This window comes from Cucurbita pepo, chromosome 6 (genome assembly GCF_057944985.1).
Source record: "Cucurbita pepo subsp. pepo isolate OVF chromosome 6, ASM5794498v1, whole genome shotgun sequence".
Taxonomy (NCBI): Eukaryota; Viridiplantae; Streptophyta; class Magnoliopsida; order Cucurbitales; family Cucurbitaceae; genus Cucurbita; species Cucurbita pepo.
Window position 1 is genome coordinate 9,403,276 of NC_141803.1, and position 27,973 is coordinate 9,431,248.

General features: G+C 36.4%; 2 protein-coding genes, 1 non-coding gene and 1 pseudogene across 3 annotated transcripts; 3 read left to right on the plus strand and 1 right to left on the minus strand.

The window, feature by feature from the left end:
* Positions 1-10,892: 10,892 nt before the first annotated feature.
* On the plus strand, positions 10,893-12,972 carry LOC111797461 (uncharacterized). Its single transcript, XM_087124829.1, is given in 4 exon segments — positions 10,893-10,982; positions 12,396-12,613; positions 12,709-12,893; positions 12,896-12,972. Coding segments are annotated over 4 exon segments (570 nt in total).
* A 4,793-nt stretch (positions 12,973-17,765) lies between these two features.
* LOC147792275 (uncharacterized) lies at positions 17,766-19,145 on the plus strand. The gene has a single exon (XM_087124830.1). The coding sequence runs from the start codon at positions 17,766-17,768 to the stop codon at positions 19,143-19,145; it is 1,380 nt and encodes a 459-aa protein (XP_086980956.1).
* LOC111784397 (small nucleolar RNA R71) lies at positions 18,346-18,451 on the minus strand. Its single transcript, XR_002813532.2, has one exon. It is a non-coding gene; the product is annotated as a small nucleolar RNA R71 (small nucleolar RNA).
* Positions 19,146-19,513: 368 nt separating the features above from the next.
* LOC147792276 (uncharacterized) lies at positions 19,514-23,319 on the plus strand (annotated as a pseudogene).
* The last annotated feature ends 4,654 nt before the right edge of the window (positions 23,320-27,973 follow it).

A 27,973-nucleotide genomic window follows, 5' to 3' on the forward strand; every position in this document is an offset into this window, starting at 1 on the left:
TTTAGTTTTTGATTTGTTTACATGTTTGTTACCCGATTTTTAGCCGATTTTTAAGTAGATTTTCTAAATATCTTTTTGTATTCTCTCTGTATATTGAGCATTCTTGCTCTTCATAATAAAATCTTCTTATCAACTCTTCAATTACTCACTTTTTTCACTAACACAAATTGTTTGATTCTTATTGGGTAGATATTTGTGCATTTGAAACAATTACAACAAGATGAGAACCTCCCCGCCAATGCAATATCATATAATTTTCCAAGCTCCCTCATTGATGGTCACTATCCTTTCTTGTTGTGATTGCTTATGGGCAGACTACATTTGGAACTCCCATCCTAGGCAAAGGCACTGTTATCTGTCAGTATCCAGAGGACCCAACTATGGCCTTCGGATATCTTTCCCTTGCGTTTTTTCTTGCTTCTTCAATTGCAGGATACTTCTCTTTGTTCTATCCTTACGAACGAAAATCCATTCCTCGAGGTGCCTTTTTTAAGAGCACAATTTTCTCTAGTTTCTTCAACATTGCCGTGTAACTTCTCTTTCCAAATCAAATCCTTTACTCTTAACTGTTACCTAAAAAGTGATTTGGAAACCTTATCAATCAAATCCTTTACTCTTTCCAAATCAAATCCTTTACTCTTAACTGTGTTTGCAGGATCACTATTGGATTGGCTATAACTTTGCTCGTACGGCCTACGGTCACCGAGCAAATTCACTTGACCGCAACGTCCATCCCAATCTTGAGACAGCATGCCCGACCGCTATGACTGGTCTTCGGGGTGGGGGTGCATTTCTCTCCCTTGATTCATCCTTCTTCTGGTTGGTTGCCCTAATGTTGGCTGGAAATACTCGAGAGGACTACTTTGATGAAATAGAGGAAAACGGAGACAGTGCTGAGGCTCTTAAGAATAGCGCATGAATTTCTTTCTTCGGGGAGAATAATAATAATTGACTATTAAGTAAGGACTCAATTGTGAATATGGTATTCCAAGGAATGTTCATAAGTAAAATTATAGCATAATTGTACGAGTTTTTATTTTCACTTTTGATTAACAAATGACAACATTTTTAATTTTCAACCTCGACATAACTCAAACTCAACTCTTTTAGAGTAGTGGTAACCTACAATAGTTGTAAAAAAAGAGATTATTTGGTAGTTTTGAACCGAGTAATATGGCATAAATTAATATGTAGCACTTTCCTTAAGGTCTGGATCTAAAATTCACATAGTCTATTGTACTCGAGTGTAAGGAGAACACCTGCTAATGCAAACCAAGTAAGTGACCTTACTAACGGTTTGGTTAAAAGTTGATGTCCGTACCATGACATGTGCCTCGTGGTTCTAACGTGATATATGCTTGATACGTGTGAAATGTTTACGGAACAATGTGACTATGGTGTCTGTATGAAACGATATGACTAAGATATCTTTATGAAATGATATGACTGGGATATGTTTATGAAACGATATGACTAGGATACGTTTAGGAAACGACACGACTAGGATATGTTTATGAAACAATATGGCTAGAATATGTTTATGAAACGATAAGACTAGGATACATTTAGAAAATGACATGACTATGATATGTTTATGAAACGATATGACTAGGATCTGTGTATGAAATGGTATGACTAAGATGTGTTTATGAAATGAGATGACGATGATATATTTATGAAATGATATGATAAGACTATGTCTATGAAATGACATGACTATGATACGTTTATGAAATGATATGACCATGATATGTTTATGAAAGAATATGACTAGGTTATGTTTATGTAATGATATGATTGTGCTGTGTTTACAAAACAATATGACTATGATATGCTTACTAGATGATAAGTCCATGATATGTTCGTGATACAACGTGACTATGAGATGATACGTGAATGTTATGACACGTGATATCATGACGTACTGATGATATGATAAATGTTATTGTATAACACGTTTGGCGATATAGTACATGATATGCTGACGATGTGATGTATGTATGATATGACATGATATGAACGCTTTTAACTAGCCAGAAGGTAGTCATACATACTAAATTTGAACGCTTTCTAAAAATTGAAACCAGGAGGAAAGAGTCCGAGCAAATCAACCAAAATTTTGGCCTTGATACGTCAGAAAGTGTACTCTCTGACTGGCTCGAACCGTTAATTTTAGGATGATAAAATGAAGTGGGGGACCTCCCTTTTTTATAGTGGAGGCCAACCTGCCACTTCTCAGCTTTAGCAACGTGGCACAAAGTTTCCCTTCTTTTTTTTATTTTTTTTATTTTTCGTTCATATATCATACACGTCAAGATGAAACTTTCGTCCTCGAAAGTGTCTTAATATTGAAATTACTCGGGTACTTCTCCTTGATCTCTTCCCTCTGTTTCCACATAGTTTCTTTCATTTCATAGTCTTGTAAAGATCATTTTCGTTTTACATGTTTTTTTTTTCTTTCTTTATGAGCATCACAAATAATCTTTAATGATATTTTTTTTACTAAAACCTGTCGTGCGAGCTGGTTGGTTTCATATTAGAAAGTTGCAATTGACATTTTTTTTTTTTTTTTTTTTTTTTTTTAAAAGATAATTGACATGAGTTCTTTCCATATATCCGTTTTATTTTATGATATTAACCTTGGCATGTACAATTATTATACATATTTTCTTTTCGTCCTAATTTGTTACCATTAAAATGTTAAAACCTAAAATATTACTTAATTCTGAAAGGGTTTTGAGTAGAGTGATACCCGAGTAAAAGAGAGTACATGAATGGACCAAGATTATAACCGATAAAGTGACCCAGAGTACAGATGACTAATAAATGCTTAAAAAGAATTGAAACTTACTACCTATATCAACGAGATGCACTTTCCTTTTTGTTGGCTTAATATAAGAACTTCGAGATTAAATGTGCTTTGCTGGAGCAATTTTATGTTGGAAGACCTCTTGAGAATTTTGGTAGCAAACATGTGAGTGAGGAAAAGACATGCGGGAAGGACTCATGTTTGTCTGTGGAGATAGTTTTCACTCTTAGAAGCGAGAAGTAAATAACCTTACAATATTGTTAGGGGAATATTAGGGCCATTGACGGCCAAATCCTGAGTTTGAAAGCTTGCACATGGGTAGATACAAGTAGAAACTTGAAACCCAACCAAATTATCAACATCCAAAGAACTATAAATTCCCAAAAGATTCCTCCCATTTTATTAGACTTAAATATGCAACATATTTAAGCCTATAAAGAAACCCCACGACTCTCTCTGGAATTATTACATGTGAAAGCAAGCAAACATAAAAGGAAAAAAAAAAAAAAAAAGTAGGTTTTGTTGGACCAAAACGAGTGAGGGAGATTTTACTTCATTTTTCCCAAGGGTGTATCAATTCAAACTTCCCCAAATGAAGATTTTTTAAGTAAAATCCATCATCAAATGCTGCCCAAATGCAGTTTTTAACGTTGCATCGTTCAGAAAGCCAATGCGAGTTCTCTGGCCAAAACACCTGAAACGAAGCATGTCCATTCGAACTGTTAAAATTGCACCAATACAAAGTCGTATGCCAAAAGTTCATTTCAAATCTCCAGTGGAATGGGCTCGCTTGTCCAAAACCTGTTCGTTCAAATCGTCGTCTTTTGACTTGCAATGAGCATTTAAAACTGAGATTGTTTGTTAATTGTAAATAGTCACTTGCCATTTGCCTTCTGGTAAATGCCAATCTTCCACAGCTTGTCCATTGGAACCTGCAAAACATGTGTTGATAATAATGCTTGATTCCAAAGCAAACAATAAGGTAATGCGGAAGCTTGTTAGAGTCTTCATTTTATTAAAATGCTCAAATTTGTTTTGTTGATGTTTAATTATTTGGATTTTGGTTCATTATATAGCAAAAGAAAAAGAAAAATAAAAATAAATACCTGTTTTGAACATCCTGTTAAAGCTGTTTGAGAAGCTAATTTAAGGTTGATGTCCACTCTAAAAATGAATTCCTATGAATGTTTTGAGGTTGGATATCCATATTTGTTGCATAGTTATAAATATGGATTCTTTTTCATTTTCTACTTTTGGTGGACATCAAAAAACAAAGTTGCTTAAACACAAACTAGACGGTTGCATTTTCTATATTTTCTCCTTAATTACCCTTGTAAAGGAAAGATTTAAGACAGAGTTATGAATGGGTTTTTTTAAGGATGTTTATCAATTTTTATTCCCTTTGGACCATAAGAAAAATAGATATGATTAATAAGAAGGAGAGAATCACAACAAAATCAAAATTTAAAAGGTGTGGTCCAATGTTCAAACATCCAAATTCATAGCTAGTCAATATTGTCCGTTTTGTCCACTTTGGCACGTTATGTAATATCGTTTGCTTCACGGGTTTAAAACGCATCTTTAAGGAGAGATTTCCACCCTAAATTTTCCTATTTAACCCAAGACCGTTACTTCAGATTTAACCCGATAGTTAATGCGGAATTACTTTAATGAACCCTTATTATAAATTCAACATTAACTTCGTGCCTCATTTATTACCTCGGGAATAAACAAATACAAAGAAAAAATGAAAAACATTATTGAATTAAACGCCCTATACTAACAAATGATCTAATAATTATAAATACAACTGAACCTATACTAACCTATGCTTTATTAAATGCAAATACAACTCAACCTAAACTTTATTAAATACAAATACAAATCAACCTACAGTTTATTAGCTACAAATACAACTCAGACAAGACTGATCTATACTATTGTCAAATGCAAATACAATTGAACCTATACTAATCTATACTATTGTCAAATGAAAATACTACTCAACATATACTAACCTATACTATTAAATTATTATGCGAAACTATCCTATGCACGTGTCACGAACTCGTGGTTGTGAAGCCTCCGTCAGTCTTAGAGGGGCGCCTTGCCTTTATGTGAAAAATATAGTAGCACGAGGCTTGAGTGTTTTAAGAATACTCAGTAAACGACCTCCTATCGAGGTTATGCATAAATTGACTAAGCATACTCAGTAAATAGTCACTTGCCATTTTCCTTTAGCCTCCCAATGTAATTTTCTTGGTTCATGCATAAATTGACTAAGCATAGGAACTGAATACACTATGTCAGGCCTAGTAACAGATAAATATATTAATCTGCCAATCAACCGTGCGTATTTACTTGGATCATTCAATTTCTCTCCTTATCTTAGAGAACGTTTCAGATTTTTTTCCATAGGAAATCTTTTTAGACGTACTCTTGTAAGACATGTGTCTTGAAAAATGTCTACAGCATACTTCCTTTGGGAGATAAAAATTTCTTTTCTAGACCTAGAAAATTCAATGCCTTGAAAATATTTCAAATTCCCTAAATCTTTAATAAGGAATTTCTCAAGTAAACTAGTCTTGAGATGTTGAATTTCTTTGAGATCATTGTCTGTGAACAGAATATCATCAACATAGATAAAAGTTGCAATGAAAAAAGTACCTTTACTCTTAATAAATAAAGAGTAATCTGCTTTGGACTGAGTGTAGCCTACATTTTGTGTATTGGTTAGAGAATATGGAGCACCAATTGCGAGAAGCCATTTTTAAACCATAAAGAGATTTATGGAGCCGACATACTATATTTTCCCCCTGTCGGCGAATACCTGATGGTAAAGACATATAGACTTCCTCGTCTAGATTATAATGGAGAAAGGCATTTTGAACATCCAACTGATGAGTGAAGCATTTTCGAGCAGCAGCAATAGTGAGTAAGCAACGAGGTGTAGTAAGTTTCGTTGTAGGAGAAAACGTCTCTTTGTAATCAACACCTTCAACCTGAGTGTATCCCTTTGCTACCAGTCGAGCTTTATAACGTTCAGTAGAACTATCAAAGTTGTGTTTAATCTTGTACACCCAATGACAGCCAATAGCTTCATGGCCAGGTGGTAGAGGAACGAGAGACCAAGAACGATTACGTTCCAAAGCTGCAATTTCATCATTCATAGCCTGCTGCCGTAATGGGTCGCCAACTGCCTCATCATAGGTTTTAGGTTCTGTCTGGGCTGTAATAAGAGCTAGAAAAGCAGGTTGAGTAGGTGAAAAACGAGAGAATGAAAGGTAATCATGAAGGGGGTACCTGGTGCCAATGTAGGGACTTGAGCTAGAGGTTAAATGATTGGCTCCAGAAGACATCTCATTATCGTTATAACAAGCTAGAGGTTGTTTGGTACGAGTAGAACGTCGGAGAGGAATTGATGTATCAGGTGGGATAAGATTAGAATTATGGGCGAATCTGGAGAAGGAATAGAAGGCGAAGGTTCGACGAAGTAGTAGGTGAAGGAATAGAAAGTGGGGGAGGGCTAGAATGGATGTTTGAGTAGTATGAATCTTGAAGTGGTAAAATGGGAGTAGAAGGAGCTAATGTCAAAGTTTGTGAAGCTGGTGAAAAAGGAAAATCATCGTCACAAAATTTAACATCACGACTGATAATTTTTTTTTTTAGATTGCATGTCACACAACTTGTAACCTTTGTGACCACAAGGATATCCTACGAAAACACAAGGAATCGCCCGAGGTTCAAATTTTTGCTTAGGGTGTATAACAGTTGCATAACACTTACAACCAAAAACTTTAAGATGGTGAAATGTAGGTGGTCGTTTGTAGAGTGCTTCAAAGGGTGTCAATTTAGATAACAATGGTGATGGTGTTCTATTTATAAGATAAACAGCAGTTAAAATGGTGTACTATGTAGAGTGCATAGCACTCTACCTAACTTTAACTCGGCCTGATATTTCTTATGCAGTTGGGGTTATGAGTCGGTACATGCAAAGTCCAAAGAAGCCTCATTTAGATGCAACTTGATGGATCTTGAGATATGTCAAAGGTACAATCGACTATGGTCTTTTGTACAAAAGAAGCAAAGACTGCAAGCTAGTTGGATACTGTGATGCTGACTATGCAGGAGACCACGATACTCGGAGGTCAACCACTAGGTATGTGTTCAAGTTTGGTTTGGGAAAAATTTCTTGGTGTAGCAAGAGACAACCAACAGTATCATTTATCAACTATAGAAGCAAAGTATAGAGCAGCGGTTGGAGCAGCTCAGGAAAGTATATGGTTGAAACTCTTAATGGAAGATTTGCACCAGAAAATTGAGTATCCAATATCTCTTCATTGCGACAACCAATCTGCGATTCGCCTAGCAGAAAATTGCTAGAACAAAGCATGTGGAGGTGCAGTACCATTTAATTCGAGAGAAGGTTCTAAAGGAAGAAATCGAGATGTAGTAGATCAAGACAGATGACCAAGTGGCAGACTTGTTTACAAAAGAGTCGAATACGGGCAAACACGAGAATTTTCTCTGTCAGCTTAACATGGTACGACAATTGAGGACTAGTGCTGAGGGGGAGTGTTAAAATATTATCACTGGCCCGATAGAGTCAAGCCCAATAATTGTACTAGCCCATTGCCTGTTTATTTTAGTAGAGATTTTAGGAAATATACTAGATGTTTTAGGAGAGAGATCTCGATATTTTAGGAAACAGATTTACATTTGTTAGGTCTAGATTGCCTAGGGTATAGTATAAATACCCCTCGACCCTACCTAGTTTTTCATCCCAAGAAATTCCAAGCATTATAAAGTAGTAGCATTCTACCAAGTGTCTTATATTCTCTTCTCGATTGGTCTTAATAAAGAGTGCAAGTGTTTCCCACATAGAGTTATGTTCAACATGCGGTACGCTTCCAATTCATCCTAGAGTGCTTTGACCTTGGTGAAATATGCTGACAGTGCCATGGTTCCCTTTGACATCATTGTTATCGACATTTGTATCTGAATAATTGCTGGAGCATTCTTTTGTGAGAATTGATCATGAAGATCAACCCACACTTGATGAGCTGTCTTGGAGTGAATAATTCCATCAGTGATATCTGCTTCAACTAAATGAGTTAACAAAGATATTATCATACTGTTGAACTGATTCCAGAGTTCAAATTCGGTTGAATTTGCATCTTGAGACGGTTCTTCAATAGTGTCATCAATGAAGCCAATTTTCTTTTTGGCAATAAGATCATGCAGAACTAATTGACACCAGGATTGATAATTTGTTCCATTTAATTTGATTGGAACAAGAGAATATAATGGATGATCAGAGTGAACATTATAATAATGATGTGTTAAGTCAACATCCGAAATTTTGAAGCTCGATTTGGCTGATTCCACCATAAAGAAAGTTTTGATATTTAAGAACACCAAGATCGGTTCTTTGATACAATTTTAAGAATGAGAAATAGAATTGGGATCGAAAGAGCAATCTTCATTAATATTCACAACGTTTAAATAGGATACAAGCTACCAACTAATACCTAGAAAGAAGGAAAAATATAAACTAAATCTTGAGAATAAAATAAAATATACTACTAAGCAAATCATAAACAAAAAAATATTAACGAATTACGAATATCTAAGATATATTCCATAACTAATTGTTATAATATATTCTCCTAATATTATATCTTAATAAGTTCTTATCATGATATTTCCTAACTATCTCGGTCCTTGGATTCTAAAACCGTTGTTATCTTTTAAGGGCTTTAGTACTATGGTTCTTGGTTCTTGGTTCTTGATCCATGTTCTAGTCCATGATCTTTCTCTCGTCCTTGGTACTTTCTAAGTTCTTGTTCGGTTCTTGGTTCTTTCTCTTACACTCTGCCCTGAAGATTTACGGTATTAGACATGAACCTGATATCCTGTCCAAGGCTTCATGCGTTCCAAGCGACACAGTCTTAACCCACGCCTAAGGGCTTGCCCTTCGACAAGCTCTGAAAACCTATCTCCAAAGCTTCATGCATTTCAAGTAACATAGTCTGAAAACCTACATCCAAGGAAGGCTTCTTACGTAACAAACGATGTATTCTAATTCTGCATCAAGGGCTTGCCCTATGATACAGTTTGAATACCTATGTCCAAGGCTTCATGCGTTCCAAGCAGCATAGTTTGAATACCTACGCTCAAGGCTACATGCGTTCCAAGAAGCATAGTCTGAAATCCTGCACCCAGCTATTCTAAGCGGCTTCAGGCATTCCAAGAAGCATAGTCTGAATACCTACGCTCAAGGCTTCATGCGTTCCAAGAAGCATAGTCTGAAATCCTGCACCCAGTGCTTGCCCTATGTTACAACATCAATACCTATGCCAAAGACTTCATGCATTCCAAGCAGCATAATCTGAATACTTACAGCGTATTTTTGAGTCAAGAACATGTTGTACAGTGGGAGGACTTAGGATTTTTTCTTGAGTTTTTTAGTTTTAGGACCTTGGTCCCTTATCCTTCAGTGGTACCTACCATTCTTCTTGCTTTGGTAGTTGTAGAGCTTGTATGGTATTGTTCTTGGTTCTCAATCTTGTAAGTTTCTAATGTTCATAATTTCTTGAGGCATAAGTTGTAGCATGCATTCGTAAACATATGAATCTATCGTAATAACAAGCATGAGTTGTTCTAGAATGTCATAAATTCATAATGAATTTCTTAGAGGGTTGTAGAAGGGTCTTGAGTCTTGAGGTGTTTCCCTTAGGTGTTTCTTTCGTCCTAACTTGCTTTAGGTTCCAAGCTTTACCCTACGTCAAAATCCTTCTAATGCAATATCGCATTATCATATAGTTGTTTTGATTATCAATCATGACCTAAATAAGTTAACAAATTTTCATATTATAATTTATGCCGATAGGTAATTAACATCGTCTATATTTCACTCGTACTAATCATATCAAGCGTTTTTTTTTTTAAATCCCACGGAAACAATATATCAAAAACATTTATTTATTGCAATATTAAAATCAAACTTTGAAATTTATGGATAGATGGATGTTTTACCTGGCCAATTGTAGCAAATATCATAATTATCGGTTTTATAGTTGAACATACAGACATTTTTCTCACTCATATGCCACGTACATATATCTATCTCTCTTATCTATGTAGACATTGAAGTAATGAAACGAGCCAGGCCATTGGAAGGAACAGTAAAACAATGTCGTGCCCTATAAGTTTGGACGAAAACTGAAGACGTAGCTAGCCCAAGGTGTCAGCTTGTGGACTCCCAAGTCATCATTGCCAGATCTACAGTGAACAGTGAGCTGATTTTTAGATTTTAGAGCATTTGTTATCTTGACCATAATTTTTGGGGTTTGGATGAATGATCCTTGATGGTAGTGAATTGGTTAGAAAAGAACAAAGAAATTAAGAGAGAAAGTGCAAGTGTTGAAAATAAACTCATATTCTTGAAATGGGAGAGGAAAAGAGATGGGTATGAACACGTCTCCGTTTGATTTGTTTCACTTTTTATAGTTGAAAAAGAGTGTAACAGAAGAAAAGAGTTGATTGGTAATAACCCAAAAATATATAAATAAACTAACCTATTTGTTTCTATTTCTGATTCTTTCTTTTCTTTTTGTATATGGTTCTGTGATAAGTAGTTTGTTGAATATTCTAGGGCAGGAGTTGTGTGAGAGTTGGTAAGGGAAGGACTTAGTTATTATTAATTAATTTTTTTTATTATTTTTTTTACTAGTGTTACATTGTTTATAATAAAAATAGAAGGGTGTTCTTTTTTAAATTAAAAAATATATGATTGAAACTCATTCATTTTGAATTAAAAATGTAAAAGTATAATATGAAAATTAATTTTAGAGGAAATAGACATAATTCGTAATGAAAGTAAAAAAAAAAAAAAAAAAAACCCAACAAAAGAAAAACTATTTAATTCCATATTTTAATTCCTAATTCATGATTCTAAGATATGCATAGGACCATAGTGAGCATTATACATATCAAGCATTCACTAATCTCATTCCATAGCCTTCCGGTTCTCTTACCCATTTTTCTGAAAAACTCTTTTGTAACATTTATCTTGGGATCAATGGTCGTGTCTGTCAAGATCCTGTCTCTTACTGTCGCAACTTTAGATGTGATATCCTTTATATTAGGAGTCGTAGCTGAGAAAAAGAAGGCAAGCTTATGTTCATAAATTGTTAAAGATCACGTGTTTGTTTATATTGATGTCAGTTAGTGTAACGCCCCTAATTTTCTCTAACCGAATTAGCAACGTTACCTTGTACTTGTATAACGAAAGAACGAGAGTTTATGTAAGATAGTCTCAATAATGACAATACGTTCATTATTATAAGTAGTTCATACTTGGGGGAAAACAACAACGACAACCTAACCTAGAAATAATCAACAGATAACTAGAAGAAATAATTGCAATAACTATCATCCGAGAGAGTCCAAACAAGATGCCTAGACACTACAAACCCTCCTTAAGACTTCCATGGCCTTCGCAGCGTTCACCGTCAGCGGTACATGGGGGCCTTGCCCTTACCTGAAAATATGGGTAGCACGTGGCTTGAGTATTATATAAAATGCCCAATAAGTCGCCCCACTGTTGGGGTTAAGCATATAATCACACATTAGGATACATGGGATCGCATACAATACACATACATAAGCACAAGTGTCAAAAGAAAGAAAACGAGAGAGGGGCCTGTCTTCCATTCCTTCCCATGGCCTTTGGCCGTTGCTTTGCCCGGGCAGGGTGGATGCATGGTACTTTCCCACGCATGGCCAACGTGCGTGACTGTGGGCCCACTAGGCGAGCTCGCAAGCGAACTCCCTTGGCCTAGCTTGGTCGGATACGTATGACATACAATATCGGACACCACGAAAATAAGGAGGGCCTGCATGATATCATAGCGAACATAATATCGAATGTACGCGTCCGTACCATCATTAGTGTAACGGGAAGAGTCTAAAGATGAACGACTATAATAGTATGAAGATGAACGACAAGAAGAGTCTGAAGATGAACGACAAGATGCTTTGGTTGATGATGCACCTATCAGAGGAGGAGCTTTCGATGATCGAGAAAAATAGAACCAGGGAGTTGGTTGATCGACCTCTAAATAGAAAGATCATCGGAGTAAGATAGGTGGTGTTCAGGAAAAAGCTTGGATTCACAACATCTAAACAAGGAGGGTTAAAGATCACGTGGTTTGTTTAGATTGCTGTCAAGTAGTGTTTTATTAAATCTCCTTATAGCTAGGAGTTGATTTAGTTTTTGATTTGTTTACATGTTTGTTACCCGATTTTCAGCAGATTTTTAAGTAGATTTTCTAAATATCTTTTTGTATTCTCTCTGTATATTGAGCATTTTTGCTCTTCATAATACAATCTTCTTATCAACCCTTCAATTACTCACTTTTTTCACTAACACAAATTGTTTGATTCTTGTTGTGTAGATATTTGTGCATTTGAAACAATTACAACAAGATGAGAACCTCCCAGCCAATGCAATATCATATAATTTTCCAAGCTCCCTCATTGATGGTCACTATCCTTTCTTGTTGTGATTGCTTATGGGCAGACTACATTTGGAACTCCCATCCTAGGCAAAGGCACTTTTATCTGTCAGTATCCAGAGGACCCAACTGTGGCGTTCGGATATCTTTCCCTTGCGTTTTTTCTTGCTTCTTCAATTGCAGGATACTTCTCTTTGTTCTATCTTTGCCAACGAAAAAAATCCGTTTCTCAAGGTGCCTTTTTTAAGAGCACAATTTTTTATAGTTTCTTCAACATTGCCCTGTAACTTCTCTTTCCAAATCACATCCTTTACTCTTAACTGTTACCTAAAAAGTGGTTTGGAAACGTTATCAATCAAGCTACCTCTGTGTTTGCAGGTTCACTATTGGATTGACTATAACTTTGCTCGTACGGCCTACGGTCACCGAGCAAATTCACTTGACTCGCAACGTCCATCCCAATCTTGAGACAGCATGCCCGACCGCTATGACTGGTCTTCGGGGTGGGGGTGCATTTCTATCCCTTGATTTATCCCTCTTCTAGTTGGTTGCCCTAATGTTGGCTGGAATGCTCGAGAGGACTACTTTGATGAAATAGAGGAAAACGGAGACAGTGTTGAGGCTCTTAAGAACACCGTATGAATTTCTTTCTTCGGGGAGAATAATAATAATTGACTATTAAGTAAGGACTCAATTGTGAATATGGTATTCCAAGGAATGTTCATAAGTAAAATTATAGCATAATTGTACGAGTTTTTATTTTCACTTTTGATTAACAAATGACAACATTTTTCATTTTCAACCTCGACATAACTCAAACTCAACTCTTTTAGAGTAGTGGTAACCTACAATAGTTGTAAAAAAAGAGATTATTTGGTAGTTTTGAACCGAGTAATATGGCATAAATTAATATGTAGCACTTTCCTTATGATCTGGATCTAAAATTCACATAGTCAATTGTACTCGAGTGTAAGGAGAACACCTGCTAATGCAAACCAAGTAAGTGACCTTACTAACGGTTTGGTTAAAAGTTGATGGCCGTAACATGACATGTGCCTCGTGGTTCTATACGTGATATATGCTTGATACTTGTGAAATGTTTACGGAACAATGTGACTATGGTGTCTGTATGAAACGATATGACTAAGATATCTTTATGAAATGATATGACTAGGATATGTTTATGAAACGATATGACTAGGATACGTTTAGGAAACGACACGACTAGGATATGTTTATGAAACAATATGGCTAGAATATGTTTATGAAACGATAAGACTAGGATACATTTAGAAAATGACATGACTATGATACGTTTATGAAACGATATGACTAGGATATGTGTATGAAATGGTATGACTAAGATGTGTTTATGAAATGAGATGACGATGATATATTTATGAAATGATATGATAAGTCTATTTCTATGAAATGACATGACTATGATACGTTTATGAAATGATATGACCATGATATGTTTATGAAAGAATATGACTAGGATACGTGTAGGAAACGACACGACTAGGATATGTTTATGAAACAATATGGCTAGAATATGTTTATGAAACGATAAGACTAGGATACATTTAGAAAATTACATGACTATGATACGTTTATGAAACGATATGACTAGGATATGTGTATGAAATGGTATGACTAAGATGTGTTTATGAAATGAGATGACGATGATATATTTATGAAATGATATGATAAGACTATGTCTATGAAATGACATGACTATGATACGTTTATGAAATGATATGACCATGATATGTTTATGAAAGAATATGACTAGGTTATGTTTATGTAACGATATGACTGTGCTGTGTTTACAAAACAATATGACTATGATATGCTTACGAGATGATAAGTCCATGATATGTTCATGATACAACGTGACTATGAGATGATACGTGAATGTTATGACACGTGATATGATGACGTACTGATGATATGATAAATGTTATTGTATAACACGTTTGGCGATATAGTACATGATATGCTGACGATATGATGTATGTATGATATGACACGATGCATGATATGAATGATATACGACAAAAATGTGTGGACATAATGCACAACCGCAATTTATGTAAGGAAACTATGATAAAGATTATGATATGAAGGAAAAATGGAAGGGGTTGTCTGACATGATAATGAATAAAAATGTTGGGATCTCATGCAGCATTGTGCACTCATGCATCCAGGAATACCCCTATTTTACGATGATACAGACACGTACACTATGAGGCATTAAAATGATCATCATGTTTATCATAATGCTACGACAGTCGCTATGCCTAGCTGGTGTTCGCCATCAACCGCTCTAGAGAATGCTCGCCTGACCATGAAAGGGGCCCGGAGGTGTGCGAACCGACTGGTGGGTTCATACTCGCACGTGTGGACCGTTTGTACAACAGTAAATACACATCCCAGTAACTCGTTTAGTATGAACACCTAAGGAATATAGAATTATACGATAGGTTCTACACATGATTGTATGTGTTTGCATCTAACCGCAATAGTGGGGGCCACATACCGAGTATTTCTTTTAGTACTCAAGTCATGTGCTACTGCTATTTCAGGTAAAGGCAACACACCTCTATACGACTAACGACTACATAGCCATTCGAGACCATAAAACATGCAAAGGGTAGTTGTATTTACTTTCTTAGAGTTAGATTATAATAGAGTGTTTTTCATTATAGTGTTAAGTTATTTCATTTAATATTTTGTTGTGTCCTTTTAAAGATGTTTTGGAACACGTAACTCTATTGCAGTGTTTTAAGATGAAATCTATATTTTATGACAGTGACTCTAGGTAAGCAGAAATCTAGGGTCGTTACAGTATTCTTGTTTGAACGGAAGGATATGCTCCTTGTATTAGAAATTTATGTCAGATGAGTACAAATTAAGTTACAAAGTCATGGAATAAGAGGTAAAAAAAATTTTTTAACTTTCCACTCAATTTTTTAACTAAAAGAAATTAAAAAATAATAACCCAGACTATATGAGGTTGTATAAACCATTAAGCATTAAATAATTATGGGCTTTTGAACGTATTAAACTTCTAATTTAACATTCAAACTATAATTATATTGTTATAAATCGCCATAGAAGTTGAATATCGATAATGACTTTTTTCGGTTGTATATTATATTTTAAAAGCTATCAATTATATAAATATGTATATATATATATATAAATAAAGGTGGTGCGTTGAAAATTTTGCATCATGCAACAACCTTATTACCTAAATCATTGGCCTTCGACTTGCAATAGATTGTTAGAAGTTCTCCATCCCTTTAATTAAGAATGGTCACTTTCTAAGGCGACTTTGGAAATTCGAGAGATAAACAAATGATGACATTAAAAGTTGATGCAAACAAACAAATAAAGACAATTCATAGCATTCATTTTTTGATGTGTTTACAATGAGTAACGACCCTAGATTCCTATTTAACTCCCATTTTCAATGGATTCTGATTTTAGGCAAGATATCTAATATCTAAATAATTGCAAAAGATAAAAGAAAAAGAGTTATGTTTTACGTGCGAGTATGGACCCACGAGTCGGTTTGCACACCCCTGGCCCCTTACCTTGTCGGGCGAGCATGCTCTGGTAGCTCTCTATGCCGGATACCCGTTAGAAACGGTAGCCGTCACGGCAGCATTACGTAAAACATAGTGAAAGTTATCCTGCCTTGTGGTGTACGCGCCCATACCATCGTGGAGGAATACAGGTATCCCCGAATGCATGAGCGCACATTAATGCATGAGGTCCCAATATTTTTTCATTTTCAACATTATTAAATATAACCCCCGCTATCATTTCATTGATATCATACCATTTCTCATATCAGTTATCACATCGTTCATGCTTATATCGGGATTATATTTCATGTTATTTATCGTTATACATGTGATAACTGTCTAAATGTAGAGTCACAAGTCTTTTTGTAGTTAATATTGCACTCTTATTCACCATTTTCTCATTTATTCCCCATTTATTCTACTTAGTGAGCATGAAATCGTTTATTGCGGTCCAACATGAAAAAAATATGATTTTGCATAAATCGATCTTAATTGTATATTTAATTGAGTTATGTGGTAAAATTTCAGACATTAATGCTAAACCACGTGGGAGTACCAAATTTGGAAACAAATGGGGAAGGACATGGAAATTTTAAATCCACGTCAGCAGTCCAAGTGGGCCTTTGACTACCAATGAGGAACATCTTATGTGGACAACTTATTCCTTTTCAGCCCCAAAGAGGAACTCATGCTCAATATAAAAGGAAAAGAAAGACCAAGAGGAGGAGCCACATTTTTTGGGGAGAAAATCGAATTACACAGCAGCAGTTTCTGCTGCAGTGAACTGTTGTGAAACCAGAGAAAAAGAAGAAAACCCTAATCCAGCAGCTGTTGACAGCAGAAGGAAAAGGAGACCGACAAGGATTGATTAGGGCAAAGAGGTGGATGTGAGAGCTCAAGAGAAGGGAACATCTATTGACGAACGGCAACAAACCGGGATAACTCTCTATTTCCTTATTCTCTTTCCTTATTCCATCAATTTTATATGATGAAGATGCATATTCCTCTGTTTAATTCAGTTTGTATGGAGAGCTAAACTTAATAGGGGAGGCAAGAGAGTTTTATATAGTTTAAGTATGTTGACGGTATGATTTTAGTTTATTAAAGAGTTGTTGTTAATGATTTACACGTATGTTTAATTAGCTACTTTACATACATAGTTGTTCTCTTATTTGGGAGAAGAGAGGGAGCAATGAAATCCTCTTTAATACTCTAGTTCCATAGCAAGGAGACTTGAAGGGTAATAGAAGGGTTATGAATAATTCTTCTCCTAGAGCCTTGTTAATAGAAATTACAACGATTATGGAAATAATCACCATTCATGACCCTCGGAAGTGGGCTTGAGAATCTATTAAAAGAAACTAAAATCTACCACAAACTCAACAACTTATCTATTTAATCTCTCTTAGCCAAACCTTCCTCATTATAGTTGATTTTCTCATCATTTTTTGTTTTCGACAACAGTGGCACTCTGTTTTAGTTTTGTTTAAATAGTTAAAATCTCCAACGCCCATTTGAATGTTACCCAAAAACTCACTTAAATTTCCAGCGATAAAATTAACCAAAAAGATAGGTTCCCTGTGGAATCGATAATGTACTTATTACTTGCTACTTGTGATAGTGTATACTTGCACTTATTCTTGTGAATTTTACGTCATTTTATTATATACATCCACAAGCGATCAAGTTTTTTGCGCCGTTGCCGGGGGACCTAATTTGGTTATTTTACTTGTTGTAGATTTTCGTGAGTTGGAGCCAAAAAGAAGTCATAGGAAGCTGAATTTTCTACTGCTGTATTTACTGCTGAAGAACCGAGTTTACTGCTGCAGAATTCTGTGTATGAACCCACCTACGGGTTTGGAATTTATTTTGGATCCTGAAATAGAGAGAACATTTAGACGAAGGTTGAAGGAGAAAAAGAAAATGACAGAACAGAATATACAGCAAATAGAACTTGGAGCCCAGTTGAATCGGGAGTTTGAAAATCCAACGATGATGGCTAATCAAGAGAGAATTACTGCCAATGCCATTCATTTAGCAGATGACAGAGAAAGAGCGATCCGAGCATATGCACACCCAGCTATGGAAGAGCTAAATCCGTGCATTATTAGACCCGAAATGCAAGCAACCACGTTTGAGCTAAAGCCCGTGATGTTTCAAATGTTGCAAACCATTGGGCAATTTCATGGACTACCGTCGGAAGATCCCCACCTACATCTAAAGTCATTTTTGGGAGTTAGTGACTCATTTCAATTTCAGGGAGTTGATAAAGACGTGATTAGACTGAGCTTATTCCCATATTCATTGAGGGATGGTGCTAAATCATGGTTGAATACCTTAGCACCGGGAACAATTGATTCGTGGAATAGTCTAGCAGAGAAATTTTTGATCAAATATTTCCCACCCACTAGAAATGAACGGTTCAGAAATGAGATTGTTGCTTTTCAACAGTTTGAAGATGAGACACTAAGTGAAGCTTGGGAGAGATTTAAGGAGATGCTTAGAAAGTGTCCTCACCATGGACTACCTCATTGTATACAAATGGAGACTTTCTACAATGGATTAAATATTGTTACTAAACAAGTAGTTGATGCTTCTGTCAATGGAGCCATTTTGTCAAAGACATACAATGAAGCATATGAAATTTTAGAGAGAATAGCATCTAACAATTGTCAATGGGCCGATGTGAGAAGCAACCTAGGGAGGAAGACTCGAGGAGTACTTGAAGTTGATGCTTTGTCTTCTATCAATGCTCAACTAGCTTCGGTGACTAATATTTTACAAAATCTAGCATTGGGGCAAGACTCCATGATCAAAGCACCAGTCCATACAGCTGCTGTAATTAACCAGACAGCACCCGAATCTTGTGTATATTGGGGAGAGGAACACACCTTTGATCAATGTCCAAGCAATCTGGACTCAGTTTTTTATGTCGGGAATCAAGCTAGTCAAGGCAACCCGAAAAATAACCCCTTCTCAAATACTTATAATCCGGGGTGGAGAAATCATCCAAATTTCTCATGGAAGGGACAAGGCTCATACAACCAACAAATGCCACCCAAAGCAAATTACCCTTCGGGTTTTGGATTACAAAATCAATTGGCTTATAGTTCTCAACAAGTCAACACCCAAGGGAAAGGAATTACCCAAGCTCAATACACATCGGGAACATCTATTGAGAGCCTAATAAAGGAATATATGGCTAAAAATGATGCGTGATACAAAGTCAACAAGCCTCATTGTGAAATTTGGAAGTTCAAGTAGGGCAATTAGCAACTGAGTTACGAAATAGGCCTCTTGGAAAGCTGCCAGTAGACACCGAAACACCAAAAAGAGAAGGCAAAGAACAATGTCAAGCAATAGAGTTGAGAAGTGGAAAAAAAATACCAAGCGGGGGAGAAAAAAATGCAGAACAAGGTGACAGCCATTCCCAAGAAACTGCTGATACACAACAGCGAAATGAGGAAGCTGCTGTACAGAAAGAACACAGCAAGGATTATGCAGAAATTAAGGAGCAGCCTAAATTGCAAACAACAGCCAGCAGTGGACAAGAGAGCAGAACATACACACCATCACCTCTTTTTCCACAAAGAATAAAGAGAAAGAAAGAGGAAGCCCATTTTGAGAAGTTTATGGATATTCTGAAGGAAATTCATATAAACATACCACTGGTGGATGCTTTGAAGCAAATGCCAAATTATGTGAAGTTCTTGAAGGATGTACTTACTAATAGAAGGAAGTTTGAAGAATTTAAGGTGGTGTCATTAAATGAAGAGTGCAGTGCAATATTGAAGAACAAGATCCCACTAAAGGAGAAAGATCCTGGATCGTTCACTATTCCTGTATCAATTGGAGGAAAGGAACTAGGACGAGCATTATGCGACTTGGGAGCAAGCATCAACTTAATGCCTCTATCTATTTACAAGAAGTTGGGAATTGGAGAGGCTAGACCGACTACAGTCACCTTACAACTAGCCGATAGGTCCATCACTTATCCCGAAGGAAAGATTGAGGACATCTTAATTCAAGTTGACAAATTCATATTTCCTGCAGATTTTATCATTTTAGATTATGAAGCCGATCATGATGTTCCAATTATTTTGGGGAGACAATTTTTAAAGACTGGAAGAACATTAGTAGATGTCTACAAAGGAACCATCACGCTAAGAATGGGTGACCAAAAAGTTGAATTTAACATCAATGACAGCATGAAATATCCAGCAGTGACAGAAGAATGCTCAGCAGTGTATGAATTAACAGAACAACCAGCGACCGAGGAATGGGATGATGGGGAAAGCGAGCAGGAAGAAGACAGCAGCTTGAATGACAGAATAGAACAGTTAGCAGTTTTAGGTGAATTCAGCAGAACTTTTGAGTCACTAGAATGTGAGGGAAGAAAGAGTTCACCGATGAGACCATCTATTGAGGAAGCGCTACAGCTGGACTTAAAACCACTACCACCTAACCTTAAGTATGCTTATTTAGGTGATAAGAAGACACTACCCATCATCATCTCAGCGACACTATCCTCGATTCAAGAGGATATGCTCCTAGAAACATTGAAGAAGCACAAGAGGGCGATAGGTTGGACATTGGCAGATATAAAAGGAATTAGTTCTTCACTATGCATGCACAAAATACAATTGGAGGAAGGAAAAGTTAAGTCCATTGAGCAACAAAGACGATTAAATCCCATGATGAAGGAGGTTGTTAGAAAGGAGATTCTCAAATGGCTAGATGCTCGAATAATTTATCCAATTGCAAACAGCAGCTGGGTCAGTCCTATTCAATGTGTTCCGAAGAAAGGAGGGATAACAGTAATGGCAAATGAGAACAATGAGTTGATCCCCACTAGAATAGTGAATGGATGGAGAATTTGCATGGATTATAGAAGGCTAAACAAAGCGACACGTAAGGATCATTTTCCCTTACCATTCATTGATCAAATGCTTGATAGGCTTGCTGGAAAGTCACATTATTGCTTCTTGGATGGTTATTCGGGATACAATCAAATTACAATCAGTCCAGAAGATCAAGAGAAAACTACATTCACATGCCCATATGGAATTTTTGCCTTTAGACGAATGTCCTTTGGACTATGTAATGCTCCAGCGACATTTCAACGTTGCATGATGGCCATTTTTACAGATATGGTAGAAACAATTATGGAGATATTCATGGATGATTTTTCGGTTTATGGAGAATCTTTTGAGACTTGTTTGTGCAATTTAGGGAAGGTTCTACAAAGATGTGAAGAGAAGAATCTTGTACTGAATTGGGAAAAATGTCATTTTATGGTCAATGAGGGAATAGTGTTAGGCCACAAGATCTCAAGAAGAGAAATAGAAGTTGATAGACCAAGATAGAAGCTATTGAAAGATTGAATCCACCTACGTCAGTTAAAGGTATAAGAAGCTTTTTGGGCCATGCAGGGTTTTATAGGAGGTTTATTAAAGATTTCTCCAAGATTGCAAAACCATTGTGTAGTTTGTTGGAGTCAAATAGAAAATTCGTTTTTGACAAACAATGCATGACTGCCTTCCAAGCATTAAAGACAGCGCTGACCACAGCTCCTATAATGTCAACACCCGATTGGAATTCACCATTTGAGTTGATGTGTGATGCTAGTGGCCATGCTGTGGGGGCAATGTTAGGACAGAAAAAGGGGAAGGTACTTCATCCTATCTATTATGCCAGCAAAACGTTGAATGAGGCTCCTATACAACCACTGAAAAAGAATTGTTGGCCGTAGTATTCGCTGTTGAAAAGTTCAAAGCTTATTTATTTGGAGCGAAGGTGAAAGTGTACACTGACCATGCAGCAATCAAGCACCTAATGATGAAACCGAATGCCAAGCCAAGATTAATTAGATGGATTCTACTATTACAAGAGTTCAAGATAGAAATCGTGGACACGAAAGGAGCTAATAACCATGTAGCGGATCACTTATCTAGAATGGAGAACATGGAAGAAAAGGTAAATAGCAAAGAAATTGATGATGCATTTCCGGATGAACAGCTGCTTGAGATAAACAGCAGTAGCATCAGCTACAGCAGTAGCAGAATGACAGCAACTCCACGGTATGCAGACATAGCAAATTTTTTGGCTTGTGTCATCATACTCGAAGAGAAAAATTATCAACAAAGGAAGAGGTTTTTCCATGAATCCAAAAGTTACATTTGGGATGAACCTTTTCTCTTTAAACAATGTGGAGACGGCATAATGAGAAGATGCATTCCAGACAGTGAAATACCAACAATTCTTGAATAATGTCATGCATCTCCATATGGAGGTCATTTTGGAGGGCAAAGGATAGCAACCAAGGTATTTCAATCGGGTTTCTATTGGCCAACAATTTTCAAAGATGCAAAAGAATTTTGCAAGGGTTGTGATGAATGTCAAAGAACGGGAAATATCAGTAAAAAGAAACGAGCTACCCCTGAATTCAATTTTAGAAGTGGAACTTTTTGATGTATGGGGCATTGACTTTATGGGACCATTTCCGCCATCTTATGGGAACTTGTATATTCTAGTGGCTGTCGACTATGTGTCCAAGTGGGTGGAAGCAATAGCTTGTCCATCCAACGATGGGAAGACGGTACTCAAGTTTTTAAAAAGAAACATATTCACTAGGTTTGGTGTACCAAGAGCATTAATCAACGATGAGGGAACGCACTTTGTGAACAGATTGATGAATAGTCTTTTAGAGAGATACAATGTAAAACATAGAGTGGCAACACCTTATCACCCACAATCAAATGGGCAAGCAGAGGTCTCCAATAGAGAAATTAAAAGTATTTTGGAAAAGGTGGTACAACCCAACAGGAAAGATTGGTCGGTGAAACTTGATGATGCATTATGGGCATACAGGACAGCCTTCAAAACCCCTTTAGGAATGTCTCCATACAAGCTAGTTTTTGGGAAGGCATGTCATCTACCCCTGGAATTGGAATATAAAGCATTTTGGGCATTAAAGAAGTTAAATTTTGACTATACAACAAATGGAGACTTGAGGCGAATGCAACTAAATGAGCTTGAAAAATTCAGGTACCTAGCCTATGAAAATGCTAAGATGTACAAAGAAAAAACAAAAATGTGGCATGACAACAAAATTAGGCCCAGAGAATTCTACATAGGACAAAGAGTGTTGCTATTCAACTCAAGGCTGAATTTATTCCCTGGAAAATTAAAATCAAGATGGTCTCGTCCGTTTATAGTTGAAGAAGTCACTCCCTATGGGGCAATAACGATAAAACATGGAGACGAAAGGAGACCTTTCACACTGAATGGACAGAGACTGAAGTCATATTTGGGCGGAGAAGTAAAAAGAGGCATTGCCTCTTTAAGCTTAAAAAGCTTAAAAATAAAACATTTTGGAGCAAACGGAAGCTGACAAGAAACGGTAACAGGTAACAAACTCCCGGGAAGCCAAGTTAGTTTTTCTTCTCCTTTTATTTATCCACTTTTAATTATTTTTAAATAGTTATCTTCACTTATCTCAGAATGATAGTTTTTTTTAGATGTTATTTTACATTTTTATCATGAATGACTCGCATGCCCCCAAGAAAGTAGCTAATTAGGTGGATTCTGATGTGGTTAACAAAGCTAATTTCAAAGTAGTAAGGAGGTTAATTATATTTGGTATATACTAAGTCAAAGTTATTCTTTTTCAGTGTATGCTGCCATGAAGTACCGCGTTCTTCCTCATTTGCATGAATTTGATCTAATTTTTGTGCGCTTTCTCACAAAACCTCAAGTCAAAGCACCAACCAAAAAAGATGACATCAAGAGATACCAAACAAGAAAAAGGAAAACTTTGGAACAAAAAAATAATAATAATAATAATAATAAATAATAATAATAATAATAATAAAAAAAATTAGCAGCTTGCTGTCAACTTGACAGCAAACTGCTGTTCTACCTAAACTAGAGCGCCTGCTGTGGAAATGACAGCAGACTGTGTTGTAGCTGCATACAGCAGCCTATCTTCTTTTGTGTATAAAAAAAAAAAAAAAAACACAGCAATCTGCTGTATTCAATGTATACAGCAATCTGCTGTATGCAATGAATACAGCAATCTGCCATGATTATTAAAAAAAAAAAAAATTATTTAAAATTTTTGACAGCAATCTGCTGTATTCAATAAATACAACAGTCTGCATGGTATTAAAAAAAAATAAAAATAAAAATAAAATATTTCCCCAAGAAGTCATCCCTTGTGTTATATACAAACTACTTCCACAAGAAATAACCTTCACCTTCACACTTACAAGCAACCAAGAACAAAAAAAAAAAAAAAAAAATGTTTAGCTTGCAACCGACAATCATGGCACCGAGAACAAGAGGAAAAAAATGGTGCGAGGGAAGAAAGAAGTGCAGCAAGATGAAGTGCAAGAAATAAATCAAGATCTCTTCCTAACGGGCACCGGTTCGAAATGAAAAGAAAAGGGCAAGAACAAAATGGAGAACCTCCCAACACAAAAAGGAATATTCGCAAACGAGGAGGCGGACAACAGGTATGAACTCTTCAAGTCAAGAGTAGTGTTGGTGGAAAGAAGGTTCCCAGCATTTTACCCTACATTCCCGGAGTCCTTTCTTAACGCCATCAACGATCTAGGGTGGGAGATGTTCTGTCACAAAAGGGAACAAGCTATAGTGCCGATAGTGAAGGAGTTTTACGCAAATATTGATCAAGTGGAAGGGTACACAACATTAGTAAGAGGTAAAATAGTTGAGTGGAGCCCTAAAGCCATCAACCAACTGTTTCACCTACAATCTTTTGAGTATGCCACCTTCATCGAAATGGTGCTAGCCCCATCGGATGATCAACTTGAGATGGCCTTGAAGATGGTAGCTATAGAAGGAACACGGTGGCAACTCTCGAAAGGAGGAGCAAGGACGATAATAGCAGCAGACCTTAACCCCGAAGCGAAAGTGTGGGCTGCCTTCATAAAAACCAACTTACTACCCACTACACATGATACTACATTGTTAGCTAACAGAGTTTTACTTGTGTATGCAATCATAATGAATTTGAGCATCGATGTGGGAAAGATTGTAGCGGATGAGATTGTCAAATGTGCAAGTAAGAAAGTGGGGAGGCTGTTTTTTCCACAACTGATAACCATGCTGTGCCTGGAGGCTGCAGTCCCTTTTCATGAGGAAGAAGAAAGACTTGAGGCAAGGAATTTGATGGACTACATAGAAACCCATAGGGATGGCGCCAACAGTGGCAAAAGAAGGGACAGTAGAGCAACAGACGATATGGATCAACTGCTGAAACAACAAGAGGCTTTACTTAGCTGGTGTGAAAACAGTGAAGGGAGTTGTAAGGCGTTTTGGTCTTATGTCAAAAAGAGGGATGAGGAAATACATAAAGCCTTAAGAACTAAGTCAAAAAATGTAGCATTCCCAAGTTTTCCAGACGAAATTTTTAAAGAGTGGAGCCACAAAGAATCATCGCATGCAGTAGAGGAGGAAGAGAACACTTCTTCTAATGATGCCTAAAATCAAGGGAATTCTCTTACCACACCTTTTATAACCTTGCTGATTTCGAAGCATGCATCCTTATGTTGTGTTTGTTTTTGTTGTGTTTGCTTTGTTGTGTTGACTGCATATAATTTTGAATCATGCTCATGCATGCAACCTAGAAGCATGAAGCTTTAGAAAGGGTAATAGATCATGCATATTTTGTTTCATATGTAGTCATGATATTTTGTGCAAGAACTAGGGATGTATTGTCAAATGCCTTATGGATAAATAAAACAGTAAAGGTGAGTGGTGTTAAGGAAATTGAAGCTCACATTGAAGAGTATTCATCAAAGTTAAGGTGAGGATCCAATCTATCATAATCCACCTTAATTAGGAAGAATTCCCATAATTCACCCAACCTTTAAACCATTTTCCCAACACCAACAATAACTAAGAGCTTCTACACCTAAAATTGCTTTCAAGAATGATTCCACACTCACACTAATGCTCATTGAGGACAATGGCTAGTTTAAGTTTTGGGGGTATTAAAGTAAATTCCATCGCCTCCATATATATATTTACATTTAAAAAAAAAAAAAAAAAAAAAAAAAAAAAAAAAAAAAAACCAAGACCACTCCTCTTCAACCTAAAGCTTCAACTCTCAATAAGTCTTAATTGCTCGTTGTCAGGCAATCTGCATCGCCAATGGAGGTGTCTGAATCGAAGGTAATTGGTATGTAAATAATAATAATAAAAAAAAGATATCCTTATTGTTCGGGTGAGTTGCATCACAAATGTGGCCACACAGAAAACTACAGGATGCTAGCAAAAGAGTCAAGCTAAGGGAGAACGAGTGGTAGCCTATATAGTCATCCCTTGAAGACTTAGGTGATTTGCACCACAAGTGGAGGCACCCAGAGAATAGGAGGATGACTTGAAGGATTCTTGAAGAAAAAAAAAAAGAATTTTGTCATGATAAGAAAAAGTTAATATTTCGGTTTCTTCGGATGATATGATGGGTCAATCATTTGCTTCATTGGTTCCAACGGTGGCAGCTGCGGAATCTGCTATTGGGTTAGCCATTTTCGTGATGACTTTCCGAGTCCGAGGGACTATTGCTGTAGAATTTATTAATAGGAAATAAATTATGAAGCCAAGTCACAAAAGCAAAGGTAGAAGGAATGGTAATCATTTTAGTAGTGTTTTGGGGAATACGGTGGAAGAGAGGAATGTGTTATTTTTCTGGTTAGTTTTGGTGATAAGTGTAGGGTGAAAGGTGGGAAATAACTAATTTGAGGAAGGAATATAAAGAATGTGATCTAAATCATGTCTTTGATGAATACTCTACGAACATTTTGTTAATGAGGAAAAAAGAGGAGAGTGGAGAGAATGATTGCTCAAGGATGAGCAATCTTTTAAGTTTGGGGGTGTGATAACTGTCTAAATGTAGAGTCATATCAAGTCTTTTTGTAGTTAATATTGCACTCTTATTCACCATTTTCTCATTTATTCCCCATTTATTCTACTTAGTGAGCATGAAATCGTTTATTGCGGTCCAACATGAAAAAAATATGATTTTGCATAAATCAATCTTAATTGTATATTTAATTGAGCTATGTGGTAAACTTTCAGACATTTATGCTAAACCATGTGGGAGTACCAAATTTGGAAACAAATGGGGAGAGGACATGGAAATTTTAAATCCACGTCAGCAGTCCAAGTGGGCCATTGACTACAAATGAGGAACATCTTATGTGGACAACTTATTTCTTTTCAGCCCTAAAGAGGAACTCATGCTCAATATAAAAGGAAAATGAAGACCAAGAGGAGGAGCCACATTTTTTGGGGAGAAAATTGAATTAAACAGCAGCAGTTTCTGCTGCAGTGAACTGTTGTGAAACCAGAGAAAAAGAAGAAAACCCTAATCCAGCAGCTGTTGACAGCAGAAGGAAAAGGAGATCGACAAGGATTGATTAGGGCAAAGAGGTGGACGTGAGAGCTCAAGAGAAGGGAACTTCCATTGACGAACGGCAACAAACCGGGATAACTCTCTATTTTCTTATTCTCTTTCCTTACTCCATCAATTTTATATGATGAAGATGCATATTCCTCTGTTTAATTCAGTTTGTATGGAGAGCTAAACTTAATAGGGGAGGCAAGAGAGTTTTATATAGTTTAAATATGTTGACGGTATGATTTTAGTTTATTAAAGAGTGGTTGTTAATGATTTACATGTATGTTTAATTAGCTACTTTACATACATAGTTGTTCTCTTATTCGGGAGAAGAGAGGGAGCAATGAAATCCTCTTTAATACTCTAGTTTCATAGCAAGGAGACTTGAAGGGTAATAGAAGGGTTAATAGAAATTACAACGATTATGGAAATAATCACCATTCATGACCCTCGGAAGTGGGCTTGAGAATCTATTAAAAGGAACTAAAATCTACCACATACTCAACAACTTATCTATTTAATCTCTCTTAGCCGAACCTTCCTCATTATAGTTGATTTTCTCATCATTTTCTGTTTTCGACAGCAGTGACACTCTGTTTTAGTTTTGTTTAAATAGTTAAAA

Coding starts and splice junctions, on each gene's coding strand:
- LOC147792275 (XM_087124830.1), top strand. CDS start 17,766: ATGAACCCACCTACGGGTTTGGAATTTATTTTGGATCCTGAAATAGAG.